Here is a 13,479-nt window from a genome sequence, read left to right on the forward strand (position 1 = left end):
CTCGATATCATGCATGACCACAGTGGAGCACAGAAGTACCGATTGAAGGTGTCGGCAGGAGCAGCGTACGACCCAAGCACGCACCAGGTAGTCCCAGTCAACGGCGAGACCCTCCGCATCGACAACGAGCACGCAACCGTGAGCCTCTGCGTCCGCATCAATAAGTACACCGGTAGGATATTATCCCATTTTGTTCCGTTATCAAGCCAACATTCATAACAAAAACAGGATACCCAGACAACGCCCCCTCAACAAGCGAATACTTCAAACACCCAACGCACACAAAAGACCAATACTCGATCTCTTTCTCCATAATCTTCAAAGAACCCGTGAATGGCAACAACCTTGTGTTTGGCAATGACTTCGACCATCCAATTCGCGATAGACTCCCGCCAGGCTTCAACGCCGCACTGCGCATGGTGAAGTGGACGCTCGACCCTGCCATCGAGGGTGATGCATACGCCGATAAACCTTATCTGTTCAGTCCTGCGCTGGCTACGTGGAACCAGTTCCGCATTGGGGACAAGATCCAGAAGTCAGATGAAGTGCCGAAGATGCATGAAACTGTGGTTCAAGAGGGCGCTGATGGTGACGGAGTCAACGTCCGGGAGAAGTTCAAGATCCCGGACTCCACTGATGGGCGCAGGCATCATTTTCAGAATGAGAGCAAGAGGAAGGAGTTTGATTTCGAACCTGGGAGAATGTATCTTGCCGATTTTGGGAATCCATATTTGGTGTTTAATGGTGAGTCTCTCTCGTACCAAAAGTTGAGATCGAGGACTAATATTTCGAAGATTTCTCTCTTCGTCTACCTGGGTTCACGTTGCACGCCATGAACTATGTTGATGAGAAGAACCATGATCTACGGTACGTCCTGAAGGACAGTAGCACGGGCCGGGTGTATCTTGTTGTGCTCTTTACTCTCGTCCTTCAAAACACGGATCAGGAGCCAGGGCATAAAGGAGATGTTGACAAGGGGCTGCATGAAATGAAGACGAAAGAGCAGGAGAGTAATGGCAGTTTGGGGAAATTCGATTGGGATACAGATTCAATGCCGGATAGGGAGTGAAATCGGGGATAGTATAGATCCAAATAGAAATTAGATACTGACGTACAGATAAGAAATGGAATTGTTTTTCTTGTTGGATATCATCCTATATACGTTTTCGCCTCTCTTACAGTCTCTTCAGCACATCATCCAAGACCTGCTGCGTGGTAGCCTTGCCGCCCATATCCGGGGAGAGGAACTTGCCCTCATCCAGATTGGCATCAACGGCAGTGTAGATCTGAGCAGCGGCGTTCTCCTCGCCCAGGAACTCCAGCATCAGGGCAACGGAGCGCAGAGTCGCGATGGGGTTGGCAACACCCTTGCCCTCGATATCAGGGGCACTGCCGTGGCAGGGCTCACCAATGGCAAAGCCATCACCAACGTTAGCGCTGGGAACAAGACCCAAGCTACCGACCAGGGCGGCGGCACCGTCCGACAGAATATCGCCGTAGAGGTTAGGAGCAACGATGACATCGTAGTACTCGGGCTGGCGGAAGAGCTTGTAGACCATAGAGTCAACAATCTGCTCCTCAACGTGCACCGACGAGAACTTCTCGGCGGCAAGAGCCTTGCGCGCCGTCTCGCGGAACAAGCCGTCCGTCTGCGAGAGCACGTTCGACTTGTGCGTGATGGTGACCATGGGCTGGGTGCGGGTGGAAACACCGGGAGCGGCGGCGCGGATGTTCTGGCGGCGCAGCGCAATCTCACCAGCAATGGTGGAGATGCGCGACGAGGCGCGCTCAGAAATGCGCTTGATCGCCTCGGCCACCTTGCCGTTGGGGCCGTCCACCGTGCGCTCCTCCTTCACGTACAGGTCCTCGGTATTCTCGCGCACGATCACCAGGTCAATCGGCTTGCCGTTGCTGCTGCCGACGGTGGTCTTGACGGGGCGCACGTTCGCGTACAGGTCGAGCTTCTTGCGCAGGGCGACGATCGGGGAGGAGTAGCCGGCGACGCTGGTGCTTGGGGAGCTTTTGGAAAGGAATTGATCAGCACGGGAAGTAAGACAAACAAACCGGTGCATGCTTACCTGACAGCACCGAACAGGGCGCCATCACACTCCTTCTTCAACGTGTCGACCGTCTTGTCCGGAAGGGCGGTGCCCGTCTTCTGGAAGGTCTCGAACCCGGCGTCCAGGTCGACGAAGCTGAACTTGAGGTTCAGAGAAGAGGGGAGGGACTCGAGAACCCGTCGGCCGGCCTGCGATATGTCAATTGGGTGTTCAGTCTACGAATTGTGTGTAGATGCGTACCGGGATGACTTCCCGTCCGATGCCGTCTCCGGGGATGAGACCTGAGAGCACGAATTAGTATTTTTACCACCAAAGACATAGATCCACTAAGATACCAATTCGAAGTGTCCGGGCAGCAGCAGCCATGGCGATCAACTTGGAGCAGGGGAGTTTTTCTGGCTACAGAAAGAACTCGCCGTCATCGGAGCTTTTGCATTTTGTATGCCGGTAGTGGAAGATTGTTGATCCGGCACAATTCCGGGGGTCGGAGGAAGAAGCCTACTGTGCTACATACAATAGTTAGACAGCGTGAATACGATAAATCCCTCATTGCTGGCTACGTGGTTGACTACCTACTCGCGCTCCTTGTCCCTTTTTAGACATTTTTAGGCTTCGCGTATTCTGCCTGTCGGTGCAGCTGAAAAACTCCCTTTCGTTGCAAACCCACGCTAAACCCGAAATGGTCTTTTATCGCGATGTACCCACCCTTGGGATCTATACCAGACTTGCAGGAGGTCGAAGCCACAACCCTTGGCCGGGCTATTTAAGGGCTGTAAATCATCACTTCCAAGGATGCGTTTCTAAATTATACATTGACTATTACTCCTACCCATCCGTTCAATAACAACTTCATCTGGCACCCACCATGACCTGGACCTATACCATTCCCACTGACAAACGCAAGCTTGCCATTGCAGAAATTGTCATCTACTTCCTCATTCTCATCATCCAGTTCCCGGTCAGATACATTCAAGAATGGCGGTACTGGCATCATGACAAGAACCAGAGCTGGGCCCGTTGTATATTCTACTCCTGGTACAGTATGATAGGGCTGTTGTCGCAGCGTAAGTGAAATATTCATGTTTGCTGGCTTACAGAAATAGAATTACTAACTTCAATATGGATATCTCTAGTTCGCATCGCTGGCTCAGCTATGGTGCTGGCTTCCTCACACCCTAGCAAACCAATGCTCATCGCCGAAACATCACTGCAAAGTGTTGGTCTGTCACCTCTTGTATTTGAAGTCAGTCTTGTTCTGCTCAGATGGTAGGTCACACATTCCCCAACTGACTCAATCAGCCAACCGAACTGATGCTTTGGGCTCAATAGTGGCCAATCCGGAGAATTCGGACCCGGCAACTCGAAACACCCCAAGAAAACGCGCTTCGCTCTGCACGCCTTCCGCTTCCCCGTTATCATCGGCATCGTCCTCACAATCGTGGGCAAGAATATTGGAATCCACGCCATGGCAGTAGCCGGGTCAATCTTGCTGGTCATAGCATTTGCCTTCGCCGGTGGTCTGGCCTCCTGGTTGGCGGTGAAATCCCGCTCGACTCTTTCTGTGACTGGCCATCGAGGAGTTTGTTTGGTTCTGTTGGCTCTTCCGTTCCTGTTTATTCGGGTCGTGTATTTCATTCTACAGGCATACGGCGGTCCAAAATATGAGCCTGCGACGGGCGAGACTGGGATTCTGGTCGGTATGGGGCTTTTGATGGAGATTATCGCTCTGGCAGTGCTTTTGGGAGCCCGGGCTGTGATTGAACCGATATCTTCTGATGGGTCGAAGCGAGTTGTCGGGTATGATGACCCAGAGTCGGCTGACATCTGAGCAGTATGATAGGTATTTGTGGTTCAATGTTCATGATTATAGTCAAAGAATCATTTCGTAATGGCGGAGTATAATTCAGGCCCATCAACCCACCTCTGAAAGGGCGGGTGACTGTGAAATGGTCTCAAAGTTCTTTGGCTGTGCAGCAGCATATATCTTGGAGAATTCCTGCAGTCGACCCATAATCCAAGCTCTGGTCTCAGGATCCGCGACTTCAATGGCCACGCGCAGAGGAAAGCCCACGCGATATGGCCCAAGAAAGCCGGTGCTGCTGTACTCGACCGACTTGCAAATCTGATCACAGAAATAGGAAACCATATCAGCATGCGGCCCAGGCTGGCCGCACACCCTCAAGATCTCATGTATAATCACCATGTAAGAGTAGTAGGCCGTGTACAGAGTGGAGGACAACACATCTGAGAAGGTGAGAACCATAGGGAATAGCGGGTCGTTCGTCGAAGCGGGTATTTCCGTGGGCGGGGGAGCGAGTTGCGAAAATTGCTCGTACCATGCATCCATCTTGATTTTCATGTCGAGGGCGGCGGGTAGAAGTTCGGATATTATCTGCATTGCCTTTTCCCTGGTCATATCTGGTTCTCTAAGGCTGTAGAGCCTGTGTACGAGACTTGGTGTGAATGTAAAATAGGCGAAGAACTGTTCAAGGCTATTGTGCAGGTGGACGGGGACGTCGGTTGTATATTGTTCTCGCATCATCTCGTGCCAGTCGGGTGAGGCTAGGAAGCAGGGTTGACCAGAAAACATGGAGTGCATCACAATCAATCCTCGAGCGTGCTTGAAAAGAGCATTGTCAAACTCATTCCGATAACGAGAAGGGCCTCTTATTTTGACCAAATAACTCAGCCCTCCCGCATGTTTCATCCACGACTCGGGGTCGTGGGTGTCTGTGAAGAGCTAGATATGGGGTTAGAACGTGCAGATTGTCTCGTATGCCAGAGCCTCACCTCATATAAACATAGCAACACCACGGCACAGAATATGTGGGAGGAGAAGCCTTCTTCGCCGTTTTGCAAAGACCGGCGCAGTCTGTGCAGAGCTTCCCCATAGGCAGACCGGGAGTACCGAATCATCTGCTCATTTTGAATAACACTCCCACAATGGTGCGCGGTAAAGCACCTGATCGTTGCATCCAGGGTCTGGTTCTCCCCATAGATAGTTGGCAGCAAAGAAAACCAGCGGAAGGAGTTGTGGTTTTGGCTCGGAGCAAATTGGTAGCAGAGATCATATATCATAATGCCGAGTCCTTGCAAAACATCAGACGCCGGAGAGTCCAATGATGATGATGATGACGATGGTGACAAAGTCCTTTCCATTAACATCTGGCCGGCTGCTAGGGTCCCATGTGTCGGACTCTCGCTCTGAGCATCGTCCGACTCTGAGTCCGTGCGACGACGCCGTTGCCGGTATGGTTTGCCCTCAATGAATTTGAAGGAGCGGTCATAGCCCGGGCAAGGCATGCCGTATCTCTCGCATCTTGCACAGCCCGGCTGTCGCTCATCACACTGGGAGTTGGATTAGCAGCGTGTCGTTGAGGGGTGATCAGAACAGGCGCACTTTGACTCTACGGGTCACACAACGGGAGCAGCCACTGCTGCGACGTACGCCAACCATGTTGGATCATTTTCTGGCGAAGTTGAACTCGAGGGTCGGGTTGGTGGATCGTATACGAGAGTCGGTCACATGACCTGCCCAGACATTGACGAGGGAAGGGAACCAAGGTTGTGATAGGGAGATAACCTAGGTAATCTGGAATTGAATCTCACAACTATAGAACGGCAGTTCTGTATGGTCGAAGTATAGATGCATCTCCTTGCATTGGCCTCACTTGTTGACCACCATCCCTATCACCAGTGAGAGGTAAGGAAGGATAGTAGATGACCTGTTCGATAGAAGAATAACAACAAACAACCATCATAGTCAACGGTCTCCTACTACAGAATATCTACTCATCATAATAGCGATGAAAATGACCACCTTGCCCCATAATCCAGGGATCAACATGCGGGTATCACAGACCGCAGGAATGGAACCTTTCTCGAAGATCCTAGGGGGAGAGGGGCAGCACGGAGAAATCTACCAACACCGAGCACAAACGAAACTACGTCCGGTGTCGTACAAACAGTTCATGTCGCAGACAAATGACTAACTGAAACCCCTGAGTGTGTTGCCAGTCCACTGTTTCACCCCATCCGGTTAAGCCCGCGATACTAGTGGGTGGGCTTAATAGTTTCTTGCCAGGCCCGCCCTTCTTTCTAGACTTTCTCTTCTCACTGTGTGTGCATCGTGTCTTTTTCTGCCAGAGTGTCTTGATTCACCCATCTTTGTCTGCTGTCGCGTCTACTCGTCTTCTGTCCCACGCGTACCGCCGATCCGGTCCGTCTCCACAACACCCCCTGTGCGCTCTTCCAAACACAAACCACTGCTGCCTCCTGCCAGTCGCCTCCATGCCCATTTAAACGCCCTTCCTGCCTCCCAGACACCCAAACCAACATGTCCGACAACTCTGGGCCCGGGGTTCGCAACCTGCTTGCCAGGTTCGAAAGCAGCAGCCCAAACACCGTCGCCTCCCCGCCATCGCGTGGCCGATCCCCTATCGGGTCCGATGCTTCGGGCTCGACCAGACAACTTTCCAGAGTCCGAGCAAGTTTTGTGAATGTGGATGGCGCGCTTCAATCCAACCAGGCCTCGCCCTTGAGAAAGGCAAGTGGACGAGGCGACGGCGCGACCGACCTATTCGGTCCCAAAATAGGGAGCGGGGATAGTGTTGTGTCTGGCCGGGACAGTGTCGCGTCTCCCACTCCAAGTGGTGGCCAGGACAGCATCCAGAAGCTGTCTCCCGAACTGCGTGCAAAGCAAACACCCGAAAATTCTGCCCAGAATGGTGCTAGCAAAGAAGATCTCCCTGCTCCAGCTGCCGAGGCGATTTCCAAGGAGAAAGAGCTCCCGATTCGACAGAAGGAGTCTACCACGGCATCGGGACCTTCTACTGAGAAGCTGAGCGCACCTTCGCAGACCGTCAAGAAGCGCCCATCCACGATCGGCTCCACCAAAACGAGTACAGCGACCAAACAAGCGACTCCCGCCGCGACCTCGACCACCGCAAAAGCGCCCAGCGCCAGCAAGCCTCCCTTGCCTCGAGAAACTGCCAAGGAACGAACCACCGCTCCCGTTCGCAAGCCAAGTCGTGCTTCGCTCAACCCAGCGACAAAACCGACTGCGCGGTCAACTCGAGGCGGTACTCCTTCGCAGGAAACTGCAAAGCCAACAACGCCCAGCAGTCCTCCCTTTGTCAAGCCTCGCCCCAAGTCACCAACGAAGCCTGTGCGTTTGCCCGCTTCGATGACAGCCTCAACCCAGGCTTCAGCGGCCAGGCTGGGGAACTCACCTCCCTCGACCAGCCGAACCAGCTCAACTCTCGCCAGAAAACCTTCGACTCTCAAAACTGCATCCGGGCCGCCGCGAGCAAAGACGCCCACGGCATCCTCTGTGCGCAGACAATCGTCTCGTCCCTCGCTTGCTGCTCAACCAGCCGCTGAGCGACCAAGCTCTCGCGTCAGTGCTAATTCTCGCGGTAGCGATATTGGTACTACCAAGCCAGTCAATGACGGGTTCCTCGCGAGAATGATGCGACCCACTGCCAGTTCCGCCAGCAAGACCCTCGATAAGCCCGATGCAAAGGCTCCGGCCAGAGCCCCCTCCACGGCTAAGCCTCCCAGACCATCGATGGGAAAAGTTCCGGATCGCAGTGCATCTCAGTTGAAGCCAAAGCGCAGCACGACGCCACTTCGTCCTCAAAATGAGAAATCGCAGCCTGTGAAGAAGGACGTGCCATCGCAAAAGGAGGAACCGAAGCCCGCCCGGCCTGCTCCCGAAAGCGAGAAGGAGAATGTGGTTGAGCCTCCAGCGGTGATTCCAGAGGAGCCTACGCCTGTGGCTGCCGAACCAGCTGTTCCTGAGAAGCCTGCTGCGCCTTTGGAGAAGGAGACCGCTGCTGCACCCACGGAACCACCTATTCCGGAAATTGCAGTGGAAGGTGCTGCAGAGCCCATCGCTGAACCAAGTGAACCAGCACCCGAGCCTGTTGCAGAGTCTCTGGTCGAAACTGCTTCGGAGAAGCCGGTCGAGCCAGCTGTCGCGGACACCCCTGCGGCGGCTCCTGCAGAGCCTCAAATTGAGACCGTGGCTGAGCCTGTTCCTGAACCTTCTGTTGAGCCTTCGACCGAAGCTCCTGTCGAGCCGAGTGCGAACGAGCCCGAAGAGCAAGCTGACAAGCCTACAACCGCGACGGAGGCAGTGGAGGAGAAATCCGTTCCCGCACTTGTTGAAGAGCCTGTCCAGGAACCAGTTCAGGAGTCAACCCCAGTCTCGGAGTCCACCGGCGATGCGCAGACCGCCACCATCGAAGAGCCCGAAGCCCTCAAACCCGAGTTAGATGTCTCCGAGTCGCAAGAGCCTCAGTTCGGGGCTACTGGCGATACTGTATCAGGCTCAGCAACCAACGCCACTGTTCCTGAACCTGTCCCGGAGCCTGCAGAGACCAAGGGCATTGACGACTCAGTGACGCAACCAGAAACCGAGAGCAAAGAACATGACACCGTGCTCGACGTGACTGATCTGACAGCGAACTAAGCTGGATGCCGAAGAGATTTGCCATTCTTCAATTTCAATCTACCCTGTCTTTCATCTTTGACGGTTTGTTTTGAAACCCCATTTTGATCTTCTTTTAATCTATACCCTTGGCTATTGGACTTGGACAAGTATCCAAGCCTCTTACCTTCTTGTCCTCGGAGCATTGTGTCTCCCCAGGGAAATCCATTTCCTTTTTTCTTTCGTGTCATCTTCAGCGTCCTCACGGGCACTGGTTGAACTTCTTTTTTCGTTTCGCGAGCATATCATTTGTTTAGCGGTTAGGTGTACATGAACTAGGATTTTCACAAAACATTGCCATTCTGCTCTTTCACAGTGTCGTAACTAGGCTGGTCACAGATTGGACAAGATAACAACGGCATATGGAGGGACCTTGACACTGCTGCCATCCACCTCCTCCGTCCGCCATGGTCCACCTCCAGTACTCACGTCAACAGTCTCAGCCTTCGCCTTCTGGAAGCCTGGCACCTGCACCACGGCATTCTTGTCTTGCTTATTGATCAACAGAACCTTCTGTTGTCCCTCCGGAGTCACAAAGCCCTGCACATGCAGCTGGGCATTGTCATTGCCCGTCTTGACAAGCTTATCCCCAGGCTTTAGGCTATGCTGTATCAGCTGCAGCACTCTCAGCCGAGCTGTAGGCAGCCCCGTCTTCCAATAAATCAACGAAACAGAAGGATATTGTCCCGGATACCCACTCAGCTGGCTCTCACCCACAACATCAATTCCCAGCAGCGCCATCCGGGAAAAAACGTACGCATACACACCGCCGCTCCACACCCAGTACTCCTCCGGAATCGTATACCCGGGATAGATCGTAGTCGAGCCCATGGGATCCATCGTCCCAATCTCATCCATGGTCGTCTTTGTCCTGGGGGAAATCCGCTTGCGTACTGCCTCAATCGCCTCTACCTCGCCAACCAACTGTTCCGCCATCTGGAAGCTCTGTGCCGCTTCACGCTGCGTCGTGGAGTTGGATGGCGTAGAGTAGAAGTGGTAGCTGATCCAATCCAACGGTGTGCCGGGTTTATGGTTCTCCGGGTTGAGAAATCCCGCAACACGGGTCGCATTGCGGGAGGCCATGGCCAAACCGACGATCTGCGTGCTCGGCGAGACCTCATGGATCGCTTCTGTGATGACGTCGTACAGCGTGTTATATAACCCGATGTCAATCTCGTGCTCGGCCTCAGACTCGTTCAGCACTTCCCAGTACTCGATGTCCAGATGGTGGCCCGAGTGATGGTACACGCCGCATTCATCCATGAACCCGCCCTTTACATACCACGACAGCAAGCGGCGGTAGTAATCTGCGACTTCCTTGCCGGAGGGATCACGCAGCTTGGTACCATTGTTATAATTCCAGTCGATCGCATCGACGTCGTGCGGATACGTATACGGCACATCGCTCACCCACATCCAGTCCGGGGTGGTGCTGAAATTGATAATGTGCGACACGTTGGGTGTACTATGCAAGAAGTCAAGGAGAAGCTGGTCCGCGTAGGTAAAGTTCCAGCTTGTGGAGCAATGTGTCCCGTTCTTCACGGGTGGTTCTAGCTCGACTACTGCTAGCTCCGGATAGGGGAACCAGGGAACGTAGCGGACGTAGTTGTTGGATACGGTCCGGAGGGAGTTTAGTGCGTTGACGCGCGTGCTGCTGTTGGCGAGTAATTGTGGGTTCGCCACAGATTGAAGGGTTGCCGTGGTGCGGGATTCGATTAGGACATTGTCCCAGTCGATGTCGATGGTGGAGCCATTATTGTCGCGACGCTGATGGGGGGTAGGGCGCAGAGCGGAGCACGCTGCTGCTAGGGCAGCAACTTGCAGAATATGAGCAATCATGCTTGCGCGCAGTAGTTCTTCAACTCGAAATGCAGTTCAGTCATCCAAAGAATATAACGATGTACTAACCCTACATTTATAAGAGCCTTCCCCGCTCATCTCTATACGAAATGAATGTCACCTAAATAAAACCTTGACTGGCCCAAAGTTTCCCCGATTACTAGATTTTTTTGAAAAAAAGGGAGATCCCTGAGCCGGACGAACAATGGCCCGGATGCAACTGTCTGGTTAAAAGTCCGAGACGTCCGGGACCAGACGAGAAGGTGATGAGCCAGATCGACAGTCCTGCTCGCTCGCACGGATCATGGTCCGCGGCAGGGTCCGGTTGAGGTGGATATTAGGGATTCGTCAGCGTGAAGCGAAAGCTTGGCGTTGGGTGTGGCGCTGGACTGGGCTGAACTAGGGCTTAGAGGCGCTGTAGAACTATGAGAATGGGGCGTTTTGCTATATTGACTCACCTAACTGTAAATACCTCTGCGATGGCTATCCATGTCACATTCAAAGCAATATTTTCATCCCCTACCATGGAGAAGGAAGTGCGGAGACCCCAGATTCCCCACTGCGCCACTGGCGTCCCGGACCCTTTTGACCCGAAGTGCCACTCCTCGGGACAGTGTCGCGCGAACGGGGTGAATTAAGGTCGAGTCGGGTCGCGCCATCTTGTTTTCTGCATCTTCCAGATCCTATCATCGAAAACAATGGGCGAACTTCGTGGACGCATTCTGCACTGGGCTGTGACAGGTACGTCTCGTCTTAATGGCGGTGTCTGTTCATCATGACTAACATGATTCCAGCGGCAAGCTGTCAGGCCTTCCTCCTCCTCGGCTATGATCAGGGCGTCATGAGTGGACTGATCGGAGCGGATAATGAGTTTGGAAAGCAGTTCGGTCATCCGAACGCCAATATGCAGGGCATCAGTTCGTCCATCTTATTCTCAACTTTCTTCGAGTACTAACTAGAGGCGAAAAAAGTGACATCTATCTATGACATCGGCTGCGCCGCGGGCTGTATCCTCAGCTTTGTCATCGGCCACAAATTCGGTCGCAAGAAGATGATCATGGCCGGCGGCTCGATCATGGTGATCGGGACCATCATCCTAGGCTCGTCATACACCCGCGCGCAGTTCCTCGTCGGGCGCATCGTCACCGGTCTCGGAAACGGAATAAACAGCAGCAGTGTGCCGACATATCAGAGTGAGATGGCCCGCCCCGAAGTTCGCGGCAGGTTGCTCTCTGCCCAGGGCACGGTAACCATCGTCGGCCTCTGCATCGCATACTGGTTAGACTACGGCTTGAGTTTCGTCCCATCGCCCGTCCAGTGGAGGTTCCCCATTAGCTTCCAGGCTTTCTTTGCTGTTTGTCTCGTGCTGCAGATGATCTGCCTGCCTGAGACACCGAGGTGGCTCTGCGAGCAAGATCGCAGTGAAGAGGCAGCACACATTCTGGCCAAACTGCAGCTAAAACAGCCGGCTGATGAGTCCACGCCCGAGGTGATCTTGTTACGCAGGCAGATTGAGTCGGCTATTGCGCTTGAGTCGGCGGGTGGGCCATTTAAGTATAAGGAGTTGTTGACTGGTGGGAAGGTTCAGAATCTGCGCCGGATGATTCTGGCGGGACTGGTTAATGTTCAGCAACAGTTCACAGGTGAGATTGCTGTTCTGTTTGGAGAGCTGGTATCTAACGTGAGAATAGGATCGAATATGATCAACTACTATGCTCCGGTCGTCTACGCCAACGCCATGCACTTATCCCGGAACCTCTCCCTCATCCTAGGCGGCTGCACTTCTCTCACGTATCTCGTCGGCTCCATAATCCCGCTCTGGAGCATGGATCGCTTCGGTCGCCGAGCGTCGCTCATGTTCTCCGCGGCAGGACTTTGCTTCTGCTTCGTCATGACGGCCATTTTGCTGTCGATCGGGAGCAAGTCCTGCGCCTACGCCGCCACAGCTTTTGTGTTTCTGTTCCAGCTGTTCCTCGGTATTGGATATTTGCCTGTTCCATGGTAAGTCCACTTCCTCCGTGTGGATTTATGTATTGCTCTGGATATACTAAAGTGCACGATCAGGTTCTACCCTAGTGAAATCACTACAACCCGAATTCGCGCGCGAGGCCAGGCATTCGCAGGTTTCGTGAATTGGATCTGCGTCTGTAAGTTTGGCTCAAACTCAATGAAACATAAATCATTAGCAGCAGCTAACCTGGGCCTTACCTAGTCATCGTCGTCCAAATCACACCCATAGCAATTGACAACATCCAATGGCGAACATTCATCATCTTCGCCTGCTTCTGCTTCTGCTGGGTATGTTATCCCTCTGCCTATACCTCCAGCTGTCCATCCCATCCTCAAATCAACAATGAATCATAATTGTAATCAATAATACTGACTGACTATTCCCTCACAGATCCCATTGGTCTACTTCTTCTTCCCCGAAACCAAAGGCCTTGAACTGGAAGATGTGGACCACCTCTTTGAAGCGGGCGGTCTTACGGGTGGTGTCTTTGCTTCGAGGGGATACCCCGTTCAGCCGGGCTTCCATCGCTCGCATCCCAATACGGAGAATATTGAGAAGCCGCTTGCGGAGGAGTTGGAGAGGGCAGTTTAGGAGAGGGCGTGGTAAGAGTCAGTACGATATATGTATGGGTTTGGGTTTTTGGCTCTACATAGATATATCATCAATCAATAAAAGTTCTATTAAGCTGATGGAGCCTAACTAGTTGCGTCGAGGCTATGCAGGCGCTTTGTCCGACCCGAAGCAGAACTTGGTGTCCCAACTCTAGGTTCGCCGTTTAAATCTGGCCTCCTACGCAGTACAGAAAAGAGTGTATCCAATCGCATACAAAATCTAAGCCCAAAAGTGTCAAATCTAAAAGTATAAAGCCCACGATCTTCCACTTCCTCTCTCTCTCTCGTTAGTCTGAGAGGACCAGAGAGAGACGGTTTTGATGCGATCTTACCAGAGGTTCTAGCGCTGGTAGGTAACGACTGGAGACTTTCTTGGTGGATACAAGGAGAGCACAAAAGGGGCATGCAGCCGAATTAGTAAACATTTCAAACTTGCCTTCTGATCCGAACAGGTTTCAGTCATCT

At 53.0% G+C, this 13,479-nt stretch overlaps 7 protein-coding genes across 7 annotated transcripts; 4 read left to right on the forward strand and 3 right to left on the reverse strand.

Annotated features, from left to right (window-relative positions):
* Positions 1-9: 9 nt before the first annotated feature.
* On the forward strand, positions 10-1,069 carry N7474_010040 (DUF1769 domain-containing protein; the record flags this gene model as incomplete). The annotated part of the gene is made up of 3 exons (XM_057201450.1): positions 10-172; positions 229-744; positions 795-1,069. 3 exons carry the CDS (start codon positions 10-12, stop codon positions 1,067-1,069), a joined length of 954 nt encoding a protein of 317 aa, XP_057049437.1.
* A 106-nt stretch (positions 1,070-1,175) lies between these two features.
* lysB (homoisocitrate dehydrogenase lysB) lies at positions 1,176-2,426 on the reverse strand (the record flags this gene model as incomplete). Its single annotated transcript, XM_057201451.1, has 4 exons — positions 1,176-2,019; positions 2,079-2,248; positions 2,301-2,341; positions 2,396-2,426. The coding sequence occupies 4 exons, from the start codon at positions 2,424-2,426 to the stop codon at positions 1,176-1,178; spliced, it is 1,086 nt and encodes a 361-aa protein (XP_057049438.1).
* Positions 2,427-2,925: 499 nt separating this feature from the next.
* N7474_010042 (uncharacterized protein) lies at positions 2,926-3,888 on the forward strand (the record flags this gene model as incomplete). Its single annotated transcript, XM_057201452.1, has 3 exons — positions 2,926-3,124; positions 3,194-3,326; positions 3,390-3,888. 3 exons carry the CDS (start codon positions 2,926-2,928, stop codon positions 3,886-3,888), a joined length of 831 nt encoding a protein of 276 aa, XP_057049439.1.
* An 84-nt stretch (positions 3,889-3,972) lies between these two features.
* On the reverse strand, positions 3,973-5,517 carry N7474_010043 (Zn(II)2Cys6 transcription factor; the record flags this gene model as incomplete). Its single annotated transcript, XM_057201453.1, has 3 exons — positions 3,973-4,800; positions 4,851-5,408; positions 5,461-5,517. 3 exons carry the CDS (start codon positions 5,515-5,517, stop codon positions 3,973-3,975), a joined length of 1,443 nt encoding a protein of 480 aa, XP_057049440.1.
* An 879-nt stretch (positions 5,518-6,396) lies between these two features.
* Positions 6,397-8,535, forward strand: N7474_010044 (uncharacterized protein; the record flags this gene model as incomplete). Its single annotated transcript, XM_057201454.1, has 1 exon — positions 6,397-8,535. The coding sequence occupies one exon, from the start codon at positions 6,397-6,399 to the stop codon at positions 8,533-8,535; it is 2,139 nt and encodes a 712-aa protein (XP_057049441.1).
* Positions 8,536-8,886: 351 nt separating this feature from the next.
* Positions 8,887-10,392, reverse strand: N7474_010045 (uncharacterized protein; the record flags this gene model as incomplete). Its single annotated transcript, XM_057201455.1, has 1 exon — positions 8,887-10,392. One exon carries the CDS (start codon positions 10,390-10,392, stop codon positions 8,887-8,889), a length of 1,506 nt encoding a protein of 501 aa, XP_057049442.1.
* A 698-nt stretch (positions 10,393-11,090) lies between these two features.
* Positions 11,091-12,994, forward strand: N7474_010046 (uncharacterized protein; the record flags this gene model as incomplete). Its single annotated transcript, XM_057201456.1, has 7 exons — positions 11,091-11,133; positions 11,187-11,309; positions 11,364-12,035; positions 12,084-12,393; positions 12,457-12,539; positions 12,605-12,690; positions 12,794-12,994. The coding sequence occupies 7 exons, from the start codon at positions 11,091-11,093 to the stop codon at positions 12,992-12,994; spliced, it is 1,518 nt and encodes a 505-aa protein (XP_057049443.1).
* Between the last annotated feature and the right edge of the window lie 485 nt (positions 12,995-13,479).

The sequence above is a fragment of the Penicillium riverlandense genome (genome assembly GCF_028828495.1).
Source record: "Penicillium riverlandense strain IBT 135883 chromosome Unknown utg000008l_segment0_segment0, whole genome shotgun sequence".
In the NCBI taxonomy this organism is placed as follows: Eukaryota; Fungi; Ascomycota; class Eurotiomycetes; order Eurotiales; family Aspergillaceae; genus Penicillium; species Penicillium riverlandense.